Source organism: Marmota monax, unplaced genomic scaffold (genome assembly GCF_021218885.2).
Source record: "Marmota monax isolate L192 unplaced genomic scaffold, Marmota_monax_Labrador192_F-V1.1 WCK01_AAM20220418_F8-fsc00031, whole genome shotgun sequence".
NCBI classification, from domain to species: domain Eukaryota; kingdom Metazoa; phylum Chordata; class Mammalia; order Rodentia; family Sciuridae; genus Marmota; species Marmota monax.
The window spans coordinates 16594124-16610405 of record NW_026695197.1 but is presented as its reverse complement, the minus strand read 5'-3'; the positions used below and the strand labels follow the sequence as shown (position 1 = coordinate 16610405).

Genomic DNA, 16282 nt, shown 5'->3' with positions numbered 1-16282 from the left:
GACAATGCCATCTAAGACTGATGACTCTATCTACATTGTCCTTTGAGCCAGTTTGTGCTATGCCTAGTGAGGAGACTTAGAATGATGGTCCCCACTCTTAAGGAACTCAGAGCTCTTGAGGGCAAAGAGTGCATCCAAGCCAGGCCAGAACTAGCTCTAAGCTCTGGAGGAGGGGACAAGCAGTCCAACTGATGCTGTGTGTCTGGGATGGCCTTAGACATCTGGGGACATGGATGAGAGTTTTGTTTTTAAAAAAAAAGAACATTTTTTCTTTTTGCTTATTACAAAAGTTATATATGCTAAATACTAAAAAACATATGGAAAGTGAACACTGAAAGATACAGAACGTTTTCAAAAAAGCAATAATAAAGCACAGGAATCAGAATGAATATGTTTGAGCTAGGGGTGAGGAGAGAATAAAGACAGACCAAGAGAGAGAACTGCATAGGAAAGATGTGGAAATAGGAACGATAGGAATGAATGGTGTGTGTGTGTGTGTGTGTGTGTGTGTGTGCATGTTTGAAAGAAAGAAACGGGGAAAAAATATTGGCTCCCACAGGGGTTAGAAGAAAAGAAGTTTAGGGGTCACTGGGACCAGGCCAGAGGAGCCAAGCTGGGTGTGATTGGCGAGAGGGAGCATGGAGACCCCTGCCCTGTCTGGGCCACAGCCCAGCACGCAGGCCCTGCTCCTGACTCTGCAGGGGAGGTGGGGAGGACACGGGGCCACCCCAGCCACTGGCCTGTGATCTGCACAGCTGGAGGCGGTGGACGTGGGTGAGATCTACAAGATCCGTCTGGGGCACACGGGCGAGGGCTTTGGGCCCAGCTGGTTCGTGGACGCGGTGTGGCTGCGGCACCTGGTGGTGCGGGAGGTGGAGCTCACGCCGGAGCAGGAGGCCAGGAAGAAGAAGGAGAAGGAGAAGCTGCGGCAGCTGCTCAAGAAGGAGCGGCTGAAAGCCAAGCTGCAGAGAAAGAAGAAGAAGAAGAGGAAGGGCAGCGAGGAGGAGGAGGAGGAGGAGGAGGGGGAAGAGGAGGAGTCCTCGTCAGAGGAGTCCTCGTCAGAAGAGGAGGAGGAGGAGGAGGAGTCCGAGGAAGAAGAGGAAGAGGAGGAGTTCGGGCCGGGGATGCAGGAGGTGATTGAGCAGTACAAGTTCGAAGTCCACCGCTGGCTGGCCCGGGGCAAGGAGGACAATGAACTTGTCGTGGAGTTGGTGCCAGCAGGCCGATCTGGTCCTGAGCGTAAGCCTGAGGGGCCATAAATCCCCTAAAGGGACCAGGGAGGGGTCAGGTATGGCTTGGTCTCCCTCACATAAAGGCTGAGTAGGTGGGCACCCATCATGATTCTGGAATAGCTCTGCTGACCTGTGTCTGAAAAGCCACCAGGGGCAGTTCTCTTTGGGCTGAGCATGGCCCTTGTCCTGAGTCACTCAAGAGGAACCAATGGCTTGGAGAGGGGCCCTGAAATAACTAAATGTGGGGCGCACAGGAGAGAGGGATGTGGAGGCCAAATGTTGCTCTTAGCCTCACTGTGAAGGCGTCCTGGGCGGGAGGAGAGGCAGGTTCAGTTCCAGGTTGGTGCAGAGGTTCCTGTAGATTCTTCCTCTTCCCAGGGTCTGCCTAGACCTGGCTCTCAGGCCCATCTCATTGATTGCCCTCCTCAATGCTGTATCTCTGTGTGTCTCCAGCCAACACCTATGAAGTCCAGGTGATCACAGGCAATGTGCCCAAGGCCGGCACAGATGCCAATGTCTTCCTGACCATCTACGGTGAGGAGTACGGGGACACGGGTGAGCGGCCCCTGAAGAAGTCGGACAAATCCAACAAGTTTGAGCAGGGGCAGGTAGAGTGAGGGGTCTCCATTCCCTTGGGGGTGGGACTCAGGCATGGGGCCTGGTGCCTTTGGATGGTCCCCATGGCTGCCCCACCCAGCATAGCATCTGCTAAGTGTCTAGCTGAGTGCTTCTTTCAATCCACTGAGGCAGTGCCTCTTTTCTACACACCAGCACATGGTGGGGAATGAGAAGAGGACAAGCAGGTTCTAGCACATGGAGCCCATAGGCTAGCTGGTTCTCAGGTACAACTAGAGAACAGTATCTGAGAAAGCTCAGGCATGGAGCAGGCTGAGCAGGGCTCCCCGGATGAAGGGCTTACCATGGGGTGCCTTGAAGAAGCCTTGATGGGAAGGGGAGACTTCAGCTGGGCAGATGAGTATGGTGCAGGTGTGTAAAGATTACAGTGAGCCAAATGTCGTGGTGCACACCTGTACTTTCTGTGATTCGGGAGGCTGAGGCAGGAGGATCGCAAGTTCAAGGCTAGTCCAGGCAACTTAGAAAGACCCTCAGACAATAAAAGGGGATGGGGATGTAGTTCAATGGTAGAACACCCTTGAGTTCAATACTCAGTGGCAACAAAAATAAAATAAAAATAAAAAAGACAGTGAAAGGTGTTTGTAGAAGACAGGACGGTGTGAGCAAAGAGGTGGAGGGAGAAAAGTGCTCAGGTGTGAGGTTGGAGCATCTCCCGCCAAGCTGTGGTTGGTGCTATTGGGTGGTTGATAAGCTGGGATAAGACCTATGGGGTGGGTGCTGTCACAAAGTGCTTGAAAGTGAGGCTGGAAGGTTGAACTGTGTCCTGAGGCAGTGAGAATCCGTGAAAGAAATCCAAGCCTCTTCCTCTTCCAGGTGCAGATGGAAAAGCAGGAAAAAATAAAGCCATTATTTTTATCCTTCTAGATGTCACAAAATCCCGTGTTCCCTATCCTTCCCATTCCTGTCTTCATCCCCAAATCAGGTTCTTTCATCAACACAGAGGAGGAAAAACAATGAATCAAATCCATTAAAATACTTCCGGGCTCATGACTTGATTTTTATTCCAGGGCTCTTGAGTTTTCCTTCAGCTCTCCCTCCAGGGCTTGAGGACTAGGAGTCCCTCCTGGGTTTCAGTGGTCTCCCAGAAAAATTATAGTGCCTACATTCCTAGATTGGGGGGAAACTGCTGTAGAAGACAAAACTAGTACACTTGGTGAAATCTGAATATGGACTGTATATTAGATAATGCTACAGTCCCAAGTCATACAACAACATTTTGGTCAATGACAAATGGCATATATAGCAGTGATCCCATAAGATTATATTACCTGGTAACATCCTAGCTATCTTAGTTTTTGTAAGTTCACTCTTATTTGTTTTTGTTGTTTTTTGTTTGCTTGGGGGTGTCAGGGATTAAACTCAGGGGTACTCAACTACTGAGCCACATCCCCAGCCTTAGTTTTTATTTAGAGACAGGGTCTCACTGAGTTGCTTAGCACCTCACCATTGCTGAGGGTGGCTTTGAACTCATATTCTTCCTGCCTCAGCCTCTTGAGCTGCTGGGATTACAGGTGCATGCCACCGTACGTGACTCTTATTTATTTTTTGTTCACGTAATAACAAAAATCTCCTAGTGACATGAATCTCAAAATGTATCCTCATCATTAAATGATGCATGTCTGTAATGTGTGGACACTAAATTTTCTGAATTTGGTCATCACACTGTGACTATATGAAAATGTTCAAAATATTTAGGGATGAAGGATCATGGTTTCTTCCACTTACTTTCGACTGATTCAGAATAAAAGTAGAAAGAGAGAGCAAGAGAGAGAACAGATTGAGTTATACAGAAAATGTTGCATGTAAGTGCAGAATCTAGGTTAAGGTGAGCAGACTGTCATTACATTATTTCTGCAAGCTTTCTGAATATTTGAAATCTTTTGCAAAATAAAGAGTCAAAAGAGGATAGCCAAGAATACCCCATTCACGTAAAGGGTCCTGGTGTCGTCAGCTTCCTCCTGTGCATATGGCAGCCTACGTACACGTGTATGATTCCCATTCCGTCTTCCCACCTAAATGGAGAGCAGCCCCAAGCCTTCTGTTTCTGTCAATCACTTTGGATTTGCACAGGACTGACTCATGGCAGGTGCTTAATGAAAATTTGTGGTTGAAGGAGATGACGCACTCGTGCACACATATACAGAATCTCTGGGCACCCCCATGACACACATACAATACGAATGCCAGTATCCAGCAGACTCGTCAACTCTCTACCTCTCTCTCTCTCTCTCTCTCTTCACCTTCCCTCTCTTCCCTCCACCTTGCTGGGCAATGAGAGCAAGAAGTTCCCCTGGGCAGGGGCTGGTTAAATACCATCAGTGCAGAGCAAACACCAAACTAATGAGTTGCAGTTTCCATCACCCCAGCCCTGGTTGCTTTGGGGTCTTATCATCCACCTCAGGTGCTGGGTCCTTGGGAGAGTGGGGCTGATGGAAAGTTGGGGAGAGGGTGGATCTCACCCCTCTGAGTGCTACTCTGGCCCCTCCTAGACAGACACCTTCACCATCTATGCCATTGACCTGGGAGCTCTGTCCAAGATTCGGATTCGCCATGACAACACAGGCAGCAGACCAGGCTGGTTTCTGGACAGAATAGACATCACTGATGTGAACAATGAGATCACGTGAGTGGGGCTGGAGGAGAGGGAGAGAAGGCCATCCTTGCCACTAAGATAGTCCTGAGAGAGGACTGGGAGTGGGTGAAGTGATGTCTGTGGGTGAGGGTGGGATAGCTGTGACTCTGTGGGTTTGGTCCTGTGGCAGGGTGGGTGTCTTGCCTCCTTCCCTCTCAATGGGAAGCCCACTGGAGCTTCTAGTTCTCAGGTGACAGTCTGGAGACCAGCCACTCCAGTTGGCCTATCCATTCTGAGAGATTTCAATCCCTATCAGGCCTCACACGCCTAGTCTCTGTGTGTAGTCTTAGCTCACCCAGAAGTCCCACCATGGAAAAAAGAGCATCCCACACCTAGTTTCAATGTTCTAGACCAGAGACCAGCAACCCTTTTCTATAAAGGCTGCATAAAAATTATTTCTAGCTTTGCAGGTCATTTGGTCTGTGCAACAACAACTTTGCTGGTGAAGTACAAAACCATCTCTGGATGATACCTAAGTGGGTGGGCATGACTGGGTTCCAGTCAATCTTCATCTATGAACACTGAGATTTGAATTCCATGTAATTTTCATGCCACAAAAATATTATCCATCTTTAGTCTCCTTCCCCCAACCACTTAAAAATGCAAAACTCATGTTAGCTCATGGGATGTACATAAATAAGCAGGTGGTGGGCCAGCTCTGGCCTCTGCTGGAGACTCTCCCCATCTTCCACCCTGCCCTGCCCTACCATCCCTCAGAAGACCAGGCACAGTTTGCAGATGGTCCAGTGTTATGACTTCCATAAGGTCATCTTGGTGGCACATAAGGATCATAAGACAACCCCACAGCTGGGAACAGGATCTTGACAGGTCACCCTGGATGAGTGCTTCATCTTCATGCTGTCATTTCGTCTTCTAATAAGTGGGCTTAGTGATGTCACTTCAGCTTACTACTCCAGACCTTCTGAAATCCTAAGGCATTTAAACTTGGAAAAGATAAAGTGCTGCTGAGACAGGAGGCAAGCAACAAGCTGTGAACATCCCGGTTCCCCTGTGGCCCCACCACAGCTGGCTAGTCTGTTCCATTTGTTTGACATTTCTGGTCCAGCCCAACAATTTAAAAATTATTGTAGCTTTGTAATTTATTTGAGTCTCCATCAGTACTTGTCCTTTTTGATCATTCTTTAAAAATATTAGCTATTCTTACCTTTTTCCAAATCAAGACATTAAGTGATTTGAAAAAAAGTCCTGTTGGAATTTTGATTGTTCTGCCACTAAATGTATGTATGGAGAGTGGCATATTTAAGTTATTAAGTGCTGTACCCCGTGTTCATTTTTCCACTTCTCTAGCTGTTCCTCTATGGGCCTCAATAATGCTTTGCAAGTTCCAACACAGAACTGCTCCATGTTCTTGTTAAGTTTATGTCCTGGTATATGTCATATCACTCATAAATGAAATTGCCTCCTGACTCTTTTTTCTTTGCCTTCCTCCTTTCTTCTTCTGCTCTTTCCTTCCTCATGTCCTCCTCTTCCTCCCCTCCTTTTCTGTGGGTGTTGCTAGTTGGAATTTCTTTAATAAGAAGCCCTCTCTATCCAGTGAGGGCTCTGGGGTGAGCCAGCTTCCCCAGTCTCCATGCTAGAAGCAAATGGAAACAATACCTGCTTTGGGTGATAGAGGTGAATCCACAAAAGTCCAGAAGGAACAGAATCACAAGAGCAAGTCCCAGCTTCGCGGAGAGACACAGCCTTCCCAGCAGTGCCCAGGCCCTCCCCAGCCTCTGCAGCTCAGGAAGAAGGGCTTTGCAGTCAAAGGGACTCGACAACACTGGCATCAACTGCCCTGGACCAAGTCAACAGTGTCCACGCACCTGGACACCTTGATCTCTCTCCTCACACACCCCACCCCCAGATCCTCAGCAGGACTTTCTGGCTCTTTGCTCAGGAAAGCATAAGTCTGACCCCATTTCTCCATCTTCCCGACTCTATCCCTGTGTTCAAAGCCTCCTGACTGGCCCCCCTGCTTCTCCCAGGCCCTCCTAGTGTCTCCAGCAGCCTAAGGACCTGATCATGTCCCTCCTCTATTCAAACACCTGCAGAGTTTCCCACTCACCCAGAGGAAAAACCAATCCAGTTCCATTGGCCTGCCTGGGCTGCAGGGTCTGCCCCACGTCCCCACCTGTCTCTCTTCTTGGTCCCAGCCCCTCCCGCCTTGCACATTCCTTGCTGTTCCTTGAACCCAACAGACCTGATCCCACCTGGGGCCTTTGCATTCACTGTCCCCTCTCGCTGGCACACCCTTCTCCCTTGGCTCACTCTCACACCCTTTTTAAGCAGGTCTCTGCCCAGATGTTACCTTCTCAGGGAGGCCTAGAATGCTCCCTCCCCACTTCCTTTTTCTCTGTATCACTTATCACCTAACCCACAGTGAATCTGTGTGCTCAGTCCTTGCCCTGTCCCTGCTTCAAGAAGGTTAAGTGATGACCTGTCTGTGTTCACTGTTGTGTCCTCCCCGGGATCTACAAGAATGCATGGCGGGGTACAAATATAAATCCAAAGGCCTCAAGCTCCAACCCCACTTCCTCATTATCACCAGTATCAACAGCATGGCCAGTTTGGTTATACTTGATATACTTGATGTTGCCCTACCTTTAGCTTATACACAAAAGTGGGAAAATCCTTACAAAATCATTTACACCTTATGACATTCAACTTTGCCACCTCCTCACTCAATTTTTACTTTAAAGTGAGATTCTCCGATCGTCCCAAGCTTTGGTTTAATGCTCTGTTCAAAGTTGCTCACCCAGGCCCTGCGTTTTCCTCCCCATACCCTTGTCTAAGCCATGTGGTTTCTGTGTCTGCCTCTCTTGTCTTTTGATCCTTAAAAAGCCCCTCTGCCTTTCCCTCCCCTGCAGGATCTGCTCCCGTAGGAGGCTGGGACAGGGTCGGCAGGCCCCGTCTCCTCCAGACCTCCCTTGCTGGCATTGGGGAAAGGAGGCTGAAAGTCCAGCTCCCATCTTGGGTCTGGCCCAGTTTCTGGTTCTGAGAGGAGGTGTGCTGGCCGGTGCTGCAGCTTCGAGCATGCTGAGCCTTCAAAATGTATCTCCTCAGGGACAAGGAACGCTCCTGCTCTGCGGAAGCTCTCGCAGAGCTTGGGAGGGCCTGCACCTTTGCTTTTCTCTTTTTCTGACTTTCTTCTCTCTCCCTGGTTAACCTCCATGGCCCTTTGTCTCTCCCTCTGTCCTTGTCCCCTGCTGACTTCACATTCTCATTGTCCCTGCCTCTGTCCCGCTCCACCCCTTCCTTCATCTCTGTCTCTCTCTCTTACTTGGCCATAATTTAGAACTACAGCCTATTATCCAGAAGTTATTTGATTGAATGAAATTTTAACTTTCCCATTCATACATTCAAAGGGCAAGAAGTGGAGCACTATGCATTTCACCCTGAAACAGTAATTTTTTTGTTTTTCTAGTATTGAACATTTGAGCCCAGGGCCTTGTGCAAGCGAGGCAAGCACTCCACCACGGAGCTGCATCCCAGCCCTGAAACATTAATTTAATGGCCTTTTAACTTCTGTCACTCTTGGCTGAGCTCTTCCTGCCTTTGAAATCCATGTCCATCAATATAACATTGTCCCTTCCTCCCATCCGAGCCCTGGACTAAGGTCATGCTCTCTGGCTCTGCTGCTCTGGCATGTTGATAATTGAGGGTACTGAGGACCAGAGGAGCACATGGGCTCAGATGGAGCAAGACCCTTGGAGTACACTGTCCCCTGCCCCTATGTGGACTAGTCCCCGAATGGCTCTTATGCATCACTTCAGGCCCAGGGGAGCAGGAGACACAAATGGAGTACAATGTTCCTAACTTGGAGATGAACAGCCTTCTCTGTCCTTAGACTTGTTCTATTGCTTTCGGATCAGGGGGTTCGGTTCAGACTACTGCCGAGGCATGGTCAAGGAGAAAGAAAGGGAAGGAAAATAACAGCAACAACAACAATAACATCAACAATTCTGAGATTACTTTAGCATATCAGTATATCCCCCATATTGGATGCACATACATGAAAACATTTTTCATTGTTTATCTAAAATTCAAATGTAACTTGGAGTCCTGTAATTTTACTGGCTGATTCTGGCAATCCTGGCAGAGAGGTAGAGGGATTTGCTTGAGGTCACACAATGATTAGAGGAAGAGCCAGGTTTTTAGAGGCAGACACTGATTGCAAGGGCAAGCCCCTGGTTACTGCTCAGCTGCCTCTCTCATCCTGGCCCTGCCTTCCTTCTGTCCAGGCCCCTCCATCATGCTAGGCCCTTCCTCTCCATGGAGGAGTCTGACTAGGACCTCCCTTCCCCAGATGTCCCTGGGTCTGCTCCTTAGCCGCAACCTTTGTACTTTCCCCAAAGCACAATTGGTTCATTCCATCGAAATCTATTAACTCAACACATGTGTATGGAGCACTTTCCAAGAAACGCTCTGCTAATGTAGCTCTGGCTAATAGATTAGTTCCAGAAAGTGTTGTCGGATCAGTTCCCACAGGCCCTCTCCTTCCACCCAATATTACCCAACTTCAATGGGATGTCTGGAGACCATTTCCCAGACAGGTGACCCATGGGGTCCTTCCCAGATTGGGTGTGCTGCAAGGGCAATGCTGTGAAGGGTGGATTGAGGGGACTGTGTGCCCCTCACTCTCAGCCCATGCCTGCTCCTGCAGGAAACCTTCCTAAGAGGACACTCCCAACCTTCCCTCCCCATCCCTACAGGTACTACTTCCCGTGCCAACGCTGGCTGGCAGTGGAGGAGGATGATGGCCAGCTGTCCAGGGAGCTGTTGCCAGTGGACGAGTCCTATGTGCTGCCCAGCGAGGATGAGGAGGGTGGGGGACATGGTGACAGTAACCCCCTTGACAACCTGGCTCTGGAGCAAAAAGGTTTTCTAAACTAGAGCTGATTTTCTCCCTCCAGAATCCCTGCCCCCTCCTCTCCTCCACTTTTGATCTCCATCTTTCCTCCCTCCCCAAGGGCTCTGGGTACAATCCAGATGCATCACCCTCTCATTCCTCCACGGCAAGGAAGGAGAGGTCAGGGTGGGAAGCATGTTCCCATGAGCCCAGCAAAACGCTCACTGTAAAGTACAGTTTGTAAAGTACATGGGGTTACTGTCGGGATGGAATGGTCGTAGCCAGATCTGTTTCATCTTTTGTCCTTCCCTCCAGGCACATGAGAGGCTCCCAGTGCATTTGTGTCCAGGGAAGCAATGAACACTGGCCCTCAAGAGTCCCCTGATGCTTATACCTCTTCCCTGAAACCTGCATCCCAGCATGGGAGTCAGCCCAGGGCTCCAGGCTGGTCGCCTCTGATTCTCCCAATCTCCATCCCCACCCCCACCCCATCTCCCCTGTCCTATTGACTCTATTGATTGAGGGTTTCCTGTGTGAGCCAGGGTCAGGGGACATTATCTCCACCCTCAGGCAACTGCAGAAAAAAACATACTGCAAGTAAAGTGATCATGGAAATGTGCTTATTTCTAATCCTGGGGTCCAGGAGTGTAGGATTGAGAGAGTAGGGGAAGAGCTGGCCTGATCGGGCCAGATTTGGGGAGCAAGGAAGCCCTCCTGGAGGTGATGGTCCTCTCTCCTCCAGGAGCCTAGAGCAGTCTGCAACTCACTTCTCTATGTTCTTCTGGCAGATAAATCAACCACGTTCTCAGTGACCGTAAAGACAGGGGACAAGAAGAATGCAGGTACCGATGCCAACGTCTTCATCACGCTCTTTGGCACACAAGATGACACGGGTAAGAAAGCAATGGGGACCAAAGCTTACCCACGTCTGCCCCTCTCTGGGACTCAGAAGTGTCCAGGGAAATTCTGATTGCTGAACCCAGCCCCATACAAGAAAGGAAGTTCCTTTTTTCCTAAAATATCTCCTCTGGGTCAGCTTTCTCTTCTGTTCTAATGGCAGAGATGTCCCTTGCCCTAAATTTACCCCAGTAACACCTGGGAAAAAGTGGCTCCTCCCAACCTCCTATGAGCTCCAGCCAGTGGGCACCATTCTTCCTTAGTATGAGATGCCCAAGGTGTCCTGAAGTTACTCTGAAGCCTTTGCATAGCAACCCAGAGAAGGGGGCATTTAGTGCTGGGCTAGGATCTTCTCGATGCCCCCATCCAGTCATTGTGTCTGAGTTTTGAGAAGTCAGCCCTCAAGTTGCCATCATGCTTGTGAGTTCAGAACTGCATGTCAACTGTTCTTGAAGAATGAACGGGCTTATCCTGAGCCATGGGTGCTTATATTCTAATATGACAGTGAGCTAATAGAGACCTCAGCCCGGGGAACTTAACTGATTGGTTCAAATTTCCACACCACCATTCATGAGTTGTGTGACCTCGGACAAGCTGCTTAACCTCTCTGTGACTTAGTTTTTCCCCACTTGTAAAATAAAGATAAAAACTTTATGTGCCTCATAGAATTGTGAATTTCATGGAATTAATTGAACATGTGAAATATTTGGGTCAAAGTATTATTCGATAAACACTAATCATTATTATTATTTAATGGGTTAGATAAAGCAAATAATGAATGATGAACTAATTAATTTATAACTTCTACCGTTTGTGGTTGTGATGGCTCCTGAACCATGGTCAAAGGAATCCATGGCTCCAACATCTGCTCTTACTTGCCTAGACGCACTCTTGCGCCCTTGACGGTCATCATCTTATTATGTTCTTACAACAACCCTACAGGGAAGGGAACAAGAACACCTCTTTTTGACATTTGAGGAACCAAGTCTCAGAGACATTGAGCAATTTGTCCAAGATAGTCCAGATGGCAAGAGGCAGAGCCAGGCATTTGGACCAAGGTCTGTCTCTCTGTGTGCTTATGCCAGTCTGCAATGAGGCTATGAATGCCAGAGACTTTCTATGTGAGGTGGGACCACAGTAGGACTGAGGGCAGGGGCAGGGGAGACTTCAAGGCAAGCTGAGGCAGGAGGGGATGGAGGTGATTCTGAAACCACCTCAAATTTCAGGCTGACCCACAGCCGGAGTCCCCAGATTCCACATGAGAGATGGCAGGTGGGAGGTATTTGATGCCATCTCTCCAGCCTTCCAGATGAGAGTCTCCAGAGAATTCCCTTTGTCCCATCTGCACAGGGGTCCCTTGTTTTCTCAGTGAGCATGGGAAGGGTGGTTTTACTGGTAGTTCCTTCCTCACATGGAGAATCATGAAGAGTTAGGAAAGAATGTAGATGTTGACATAGAACCCCACCACCTTCTCCTTGGAGAAGGCCTTTCTTTGGGTATAAACTAGAAAAAAAATATATACTTGAAAGGGTTACAGCAAAGCTCAATAAAAGAACACACACACACACACACACACATACACACCAAATGTGCCAAGGTGCCTGGTGGATGATAACTGCATAGTCTAAATTTAACTTTAGAGTTGGAAAGTTTGGTCATTATGGAGAAAGACAAAATGGGTTGGTGGCTAACATGATTGGATAGATCTCAGGGTCAGCCAGTCATGTTGGGGTCATTTGGTTGGCAGGAACAACCCTCCTGAAATCCTCCAAGACCAACAGCGACAAGTTTGAGAGAGACAGCATTGAAATCTTCACAGTAGAGACGCTGGATCTGGGAGACCTGTGGAAAGTCAGGATTGGCCATGACAACACAGGTCTGGCTTCCCTCCCCTGTTCTCTCCATGAGCACTATGTTCAGAACCTGTGGGCATCTGAGAAAATGCTTGGAGATTTGGACACCATCTTCCTTCCATAATAACACAGCTTCTCCAACCCTCTAGTCCATTGGAACCCAGGCTGAACACTGATTCTGGTCTAATTGGTTTGGGTTGGGACCTGGAAACTGGAAATTTTTAAAGCCTTTACCCATTCCCCAACCTCAGTAAAGTTAATATGAGGCTAGATTCAAAACTCCCTGACCTAACTCTGGCTCTCTGATTTGAGTGTGCATCAGAATCACGTGGGGGTAGGGCAGGGGTTTTGAAGCACAGGGTTCTCTCCCACCAGACTAGATTCAACAGGTCTGGGAAGATGCCTGAGAATATGCACATCTCCCAAGTCCTTGGGTGTTATAGAGCCTGATGACCTGGGGTTCCCACTTTATAACCACTATCTAGCCAGCCCTTTGTCTGGAACCCACAGACAATGCAGATAGGTAGAGGATGTACCTGTGTTTGCTCTCTCTGAGTAAAGTTGGACTCTTTTTTTAAATTTTTTTTTTTTTTTAGGTACCAGGGATTGAACTCAGGGGCACTCGACCACTGAGCCACATCCCCAGCCCTATTTTGTATTTTATTTAGAGACAGGGTCTCACTGAGTTGCTTACTGCCTCACTAAATTGCTGAGGCTGGCTTTGAACTCGCAATCCTCCTGCCTCTGCCTCCCAAGTCACTGGGTGGACCCTTTTTCTTAGTGCCAAAACCACCCTTCTAAGCTTAAGGAAGGGATCCTGGTCCTAGAACCCATGACTGTCAAGACTGTAGGAACAGGGCTCTCTGCCGCATTTCCATTGCTTTCTGGAAGCTGGAGCACTCAGGGAGGAGCATCATTCCTCCAATCATTTCCCTCCTCCTCCTGCATCACAAACTGAGCCAGGGAGCTGTGAGTGTCATCCTGCCATTGAGTGGCATGATCGCCTCTGTAGGCTCAGGCTCCCTGCAGCATCCCTGGGCTCCCTGTTTGGAGCTCCTTCCACCCTGGAGTGCATCCACTTTCCTCCCCTCAGAATGTCTCTGACCTCCTGTTACCTCCCTGTGCTCCTTCACTGTTGCTAATTTTGCTGGCAGCAGCCCGGGGTGTGATCCAGCCCCAGCAGTGTGCACATATTAACAGGAATCATCTCAGCAGTGCTGTCAGCAGAAGGAATGACGCAGGAATGGTGGAGCTCTGGGTGTCCGCCAGCCAGTCAGGGAGGATGTTTGGAGTCCCTGCAGGAACCCACAGGAAACCAACTCTGCACAAGTCCCTGATGGTTTCTGGGTCTCCTCTCTCTCCAGGCAAGGCCCCAGGCTGGTTTGTAGACTGGGTAGAAGTGGACGCCCCATCTCTTGGAAAGTGCATGACGTTTCCCTGTGGCCGCTGGCTGGCCAAGGATGAAGATGATGGGACCATTGTCAGAGACCTTTTCCACGCAGAGCTTCAGACAAGACTGTACACACCATGTGAGCACCACACACGGCAAGGCCTGTCCCCCTCAGAATCCCAGTACCTGCCACCCGACTTCACCCCCGTCCTCCTCCAGGGTCCAGTCCACTTTGGAGATTTGGCTCTCTCATTCCTTCCCCAAATTTTCTGAGCTTGGGGTGGGGGGGGGCAGAGGAAGCAGCCATGGAGCTGTGGGCATAACCTCAGGGAAAGAAAACACAGGACTTATTCCAAAGTCATCGCAAACTAGCTGTGACAGAACAGAGAGCCTGATCTCTGCAGGCCTCAGTTTCTTCATTTGTTAAATAGAGATAATAATGTAGGGTGGTTCTAGTATCAAAAAGACTGGTCTAACTGTGGGGAATGGTGACCAAGCCACCACCAATCCTTCTTCCAGGCATCTACATGCCAAAGAAATCCCCGCTACATGAGGGTTAGGAGGAGGCGGGAGAACTCAAAAAGGAAGTCAATGTGATTCCTTTTATTGGAGTAGCTTGTGACATTTTGACATTTCCCCTCTACTGTTGTCAGCTGATTATAGGCATTAAATGTTTATATATGTGTAAGTGCATTTTAGGACCTGGGAATCAAACTGAAGTCAACAAAACTATAAATAATCTGTCTGAATTTGGTAAAATCTGAACCAAACCCAGAGCATATGTACAACTTTTTTTCCTAGCTAAATAATGAACTCTACCAAAATATTTTCCCCAAATAACAAACAGCATGAATCTGTGATGCACTTTTCCCCCTAAAGCAATTCCAGTGAAATATTTTCTGATCCAAAGCCCGAAGCAAAGTGACATTTCCCCCTCCAGTGAAGTCCCTAGGCACGCATGCACAAAGCAAACCCTAGATCCAGTCCTTGCTCCTAGGAGCTGCCTGCAGCACAGAGTAGACTCTGAACCGACACACACACACACAGGGCTGGCAGCAGGACTGGTTGGGACCCTCAAGAGCAGATATACCCATCCCCTCTGTGCCCTAGGACAGGACTTGCTCTGTGTCCCACCAAAAGTGTAAGAGTTTATGTGGCCTGACTTTGAATATACAGTTGTTCCTTGACAGTCTGGGGAATTGATTCCAGGACCCCCCACAGACACTGAAATCTGCAGATGCTCGAGTCTCCTGTATTAAACAGCATAACATTCACATAAACTCTATGCACAGCCTCCTGTATAATTTAAATTATCTCTAGATGAGTTCTTGTGCCTCATACAATGTAAATGCTATGTAAATAGTTGGGATTCTGTGTTGATTAGGGCATAACAATAAGGAAAAATGTGTGTACATGTTCAGAACAGATACAACTTTTTTTTTTTTTAATCATGGTTGGTTGAATCTGCAGAAATGGGGAGCTGACTGTATTCAGTTCTAGCCTGATGGTAAAAGCAACCCATTTGCCCCTTGTCTTGGACTCACTTTTTCCAAAAGGAAAAAAAAAAGCAAAAAGGTGGGGAGAGAAAGGAAGGAAGGGGAGAAAAGAAAAAAGACCACAAAAGGAAATTGTTCAGGAAAGCCAGAATGAAGAGCGGGACGTGGCGTGAATGTGAAACTCTCAGGGTGGGAATAGGGAGGAGGAGTCGACTGCTCAGGACCTACTTCCAGAGAAGGCCTCTGGGTCCAAAGCCAAGGGCTCCAGGGAACCAGGGAGCTTGGTCCAGGATTGACAGAAAACAGTGTCAGCAGTCCCAGGCAGGATACTGGAAAGCATGTTGGAAGCTAGGTGTGACAGTGGTCAAGGTTATGTGATCCCCTGTGAAGCCAGCATCAAGGCACCCTGAAAATAAATGAAGTGCTCCTAGTGGGGTAACCGAGGACCCGTCCCAGAGGCCAGAGAATCAGAAAGGGGCAGCGGAGGCTCTGGACATGCAGTCCCCAGGGGAGGCGGGCCCCAGTCTGGAACTACAAAGGCAGAACCGTGCCATGTCAGAGCCAGGAGGGACTTTTGGTTTCCACATATGTCTGAGGGTCATGACAAGTGAGGAAGGTGTCCCAGGGCAGTGAGTTTGGGGAGGAGAAAGTCTGAGAGGGGACCCTCCCCAGGCCATCTTGAGCTCTTCCTCAATTTTCACACATCAAGGTTTTTCCTGGACGTTCTTAATAAATGTATTTGTGGTTCATGAAACAAACTGAACCACAGATCTAGTTAAACCTCCTCGTTTTATAGGTGAAGAAACCAAGGCCCAAGGACACACAGCTACCCCATGGCAGAGGCAGAACTAAAAACCAGAAACCAAATGTGGGCCCAGGCCTGGAGCCATGAGGGCTCAGGGTGGGCTGTTCCTACTCAGAAACGTCCAGGGCTTCTGCTGCTGCCCACTGGTCTCAGGACAGCCCAAACTCCATCACCAGCTTTTCTCTCAGGCCTCCCAGGCTTCAGGCCAGGGAGCAACCTGAATCCTCAGAGGACTGCAGAGATGAGCCTCCCTGGGCTTGAGGGCCTGGCAGGGTTAAGGCCTCTATTTCTCAGCAACCCATAAATGGGGCCCTCTTGGGCCACTGTAGAGCTCCATGTCATCTTCATGGGCCTCCACTGCATGCTCTCCCTGTGGCTGGTGGGCAGGAGGCAGTACGTTCTTCCATTTCACCCTGGGGGTAGTCTGTACAGGCTCGGAGGTCAGACAAGTCTGGGTTCAAGTTTGAATACCACCGTGTTCATCTTGGG

At 48.9% G+C, this 16282-nt stretch overlaps 1 protein-coding gene across 3 annotated transcripts in view; it reads left to right on the top strand.

The window, feature by feature from the left end:
• Loxhd1 (lipoxygenase homology PLAT domains 1) overlaps positions 1 to 16282 on the top strand; it is a 135267-nt gene that overhangs the window by 69774 nt on the left and 49211 nt on the right. For 2 of the 3 annotated variants that reach the window (XM_046428445.1, XM_046428444.1), the window contains exons 19-25: positions 756 to 1239; positions 1686 to 1840; positions 4358 to 4491; positions 9216 to 9382; positions 10141 to 10245; positions 11997 to 12125; positions 13467 to 13631. In XM_046428445.1, the coding sequence (XP_046284401.1) occupies positions 756 to 1239; positions 1686 to 1840; positions 4358 to 4491; positions 9216 to 9382; positions 10141 to 10245; positions 11997 to 12125; positions 13467 to 13631 (1339 nt within the window). The remainder of the gene's footprint in view (positions 1 to 755; positions 1240 to 1685; positions 1841 to 4357; positions 4492 to 9215; positions 9383 to 10140; positions 10246 to 11996; positions 12126 to 13466; positions 13632 to 16282) is intronic. The other variant, XM_046428446.1, reaches the window with a different exon arrangement.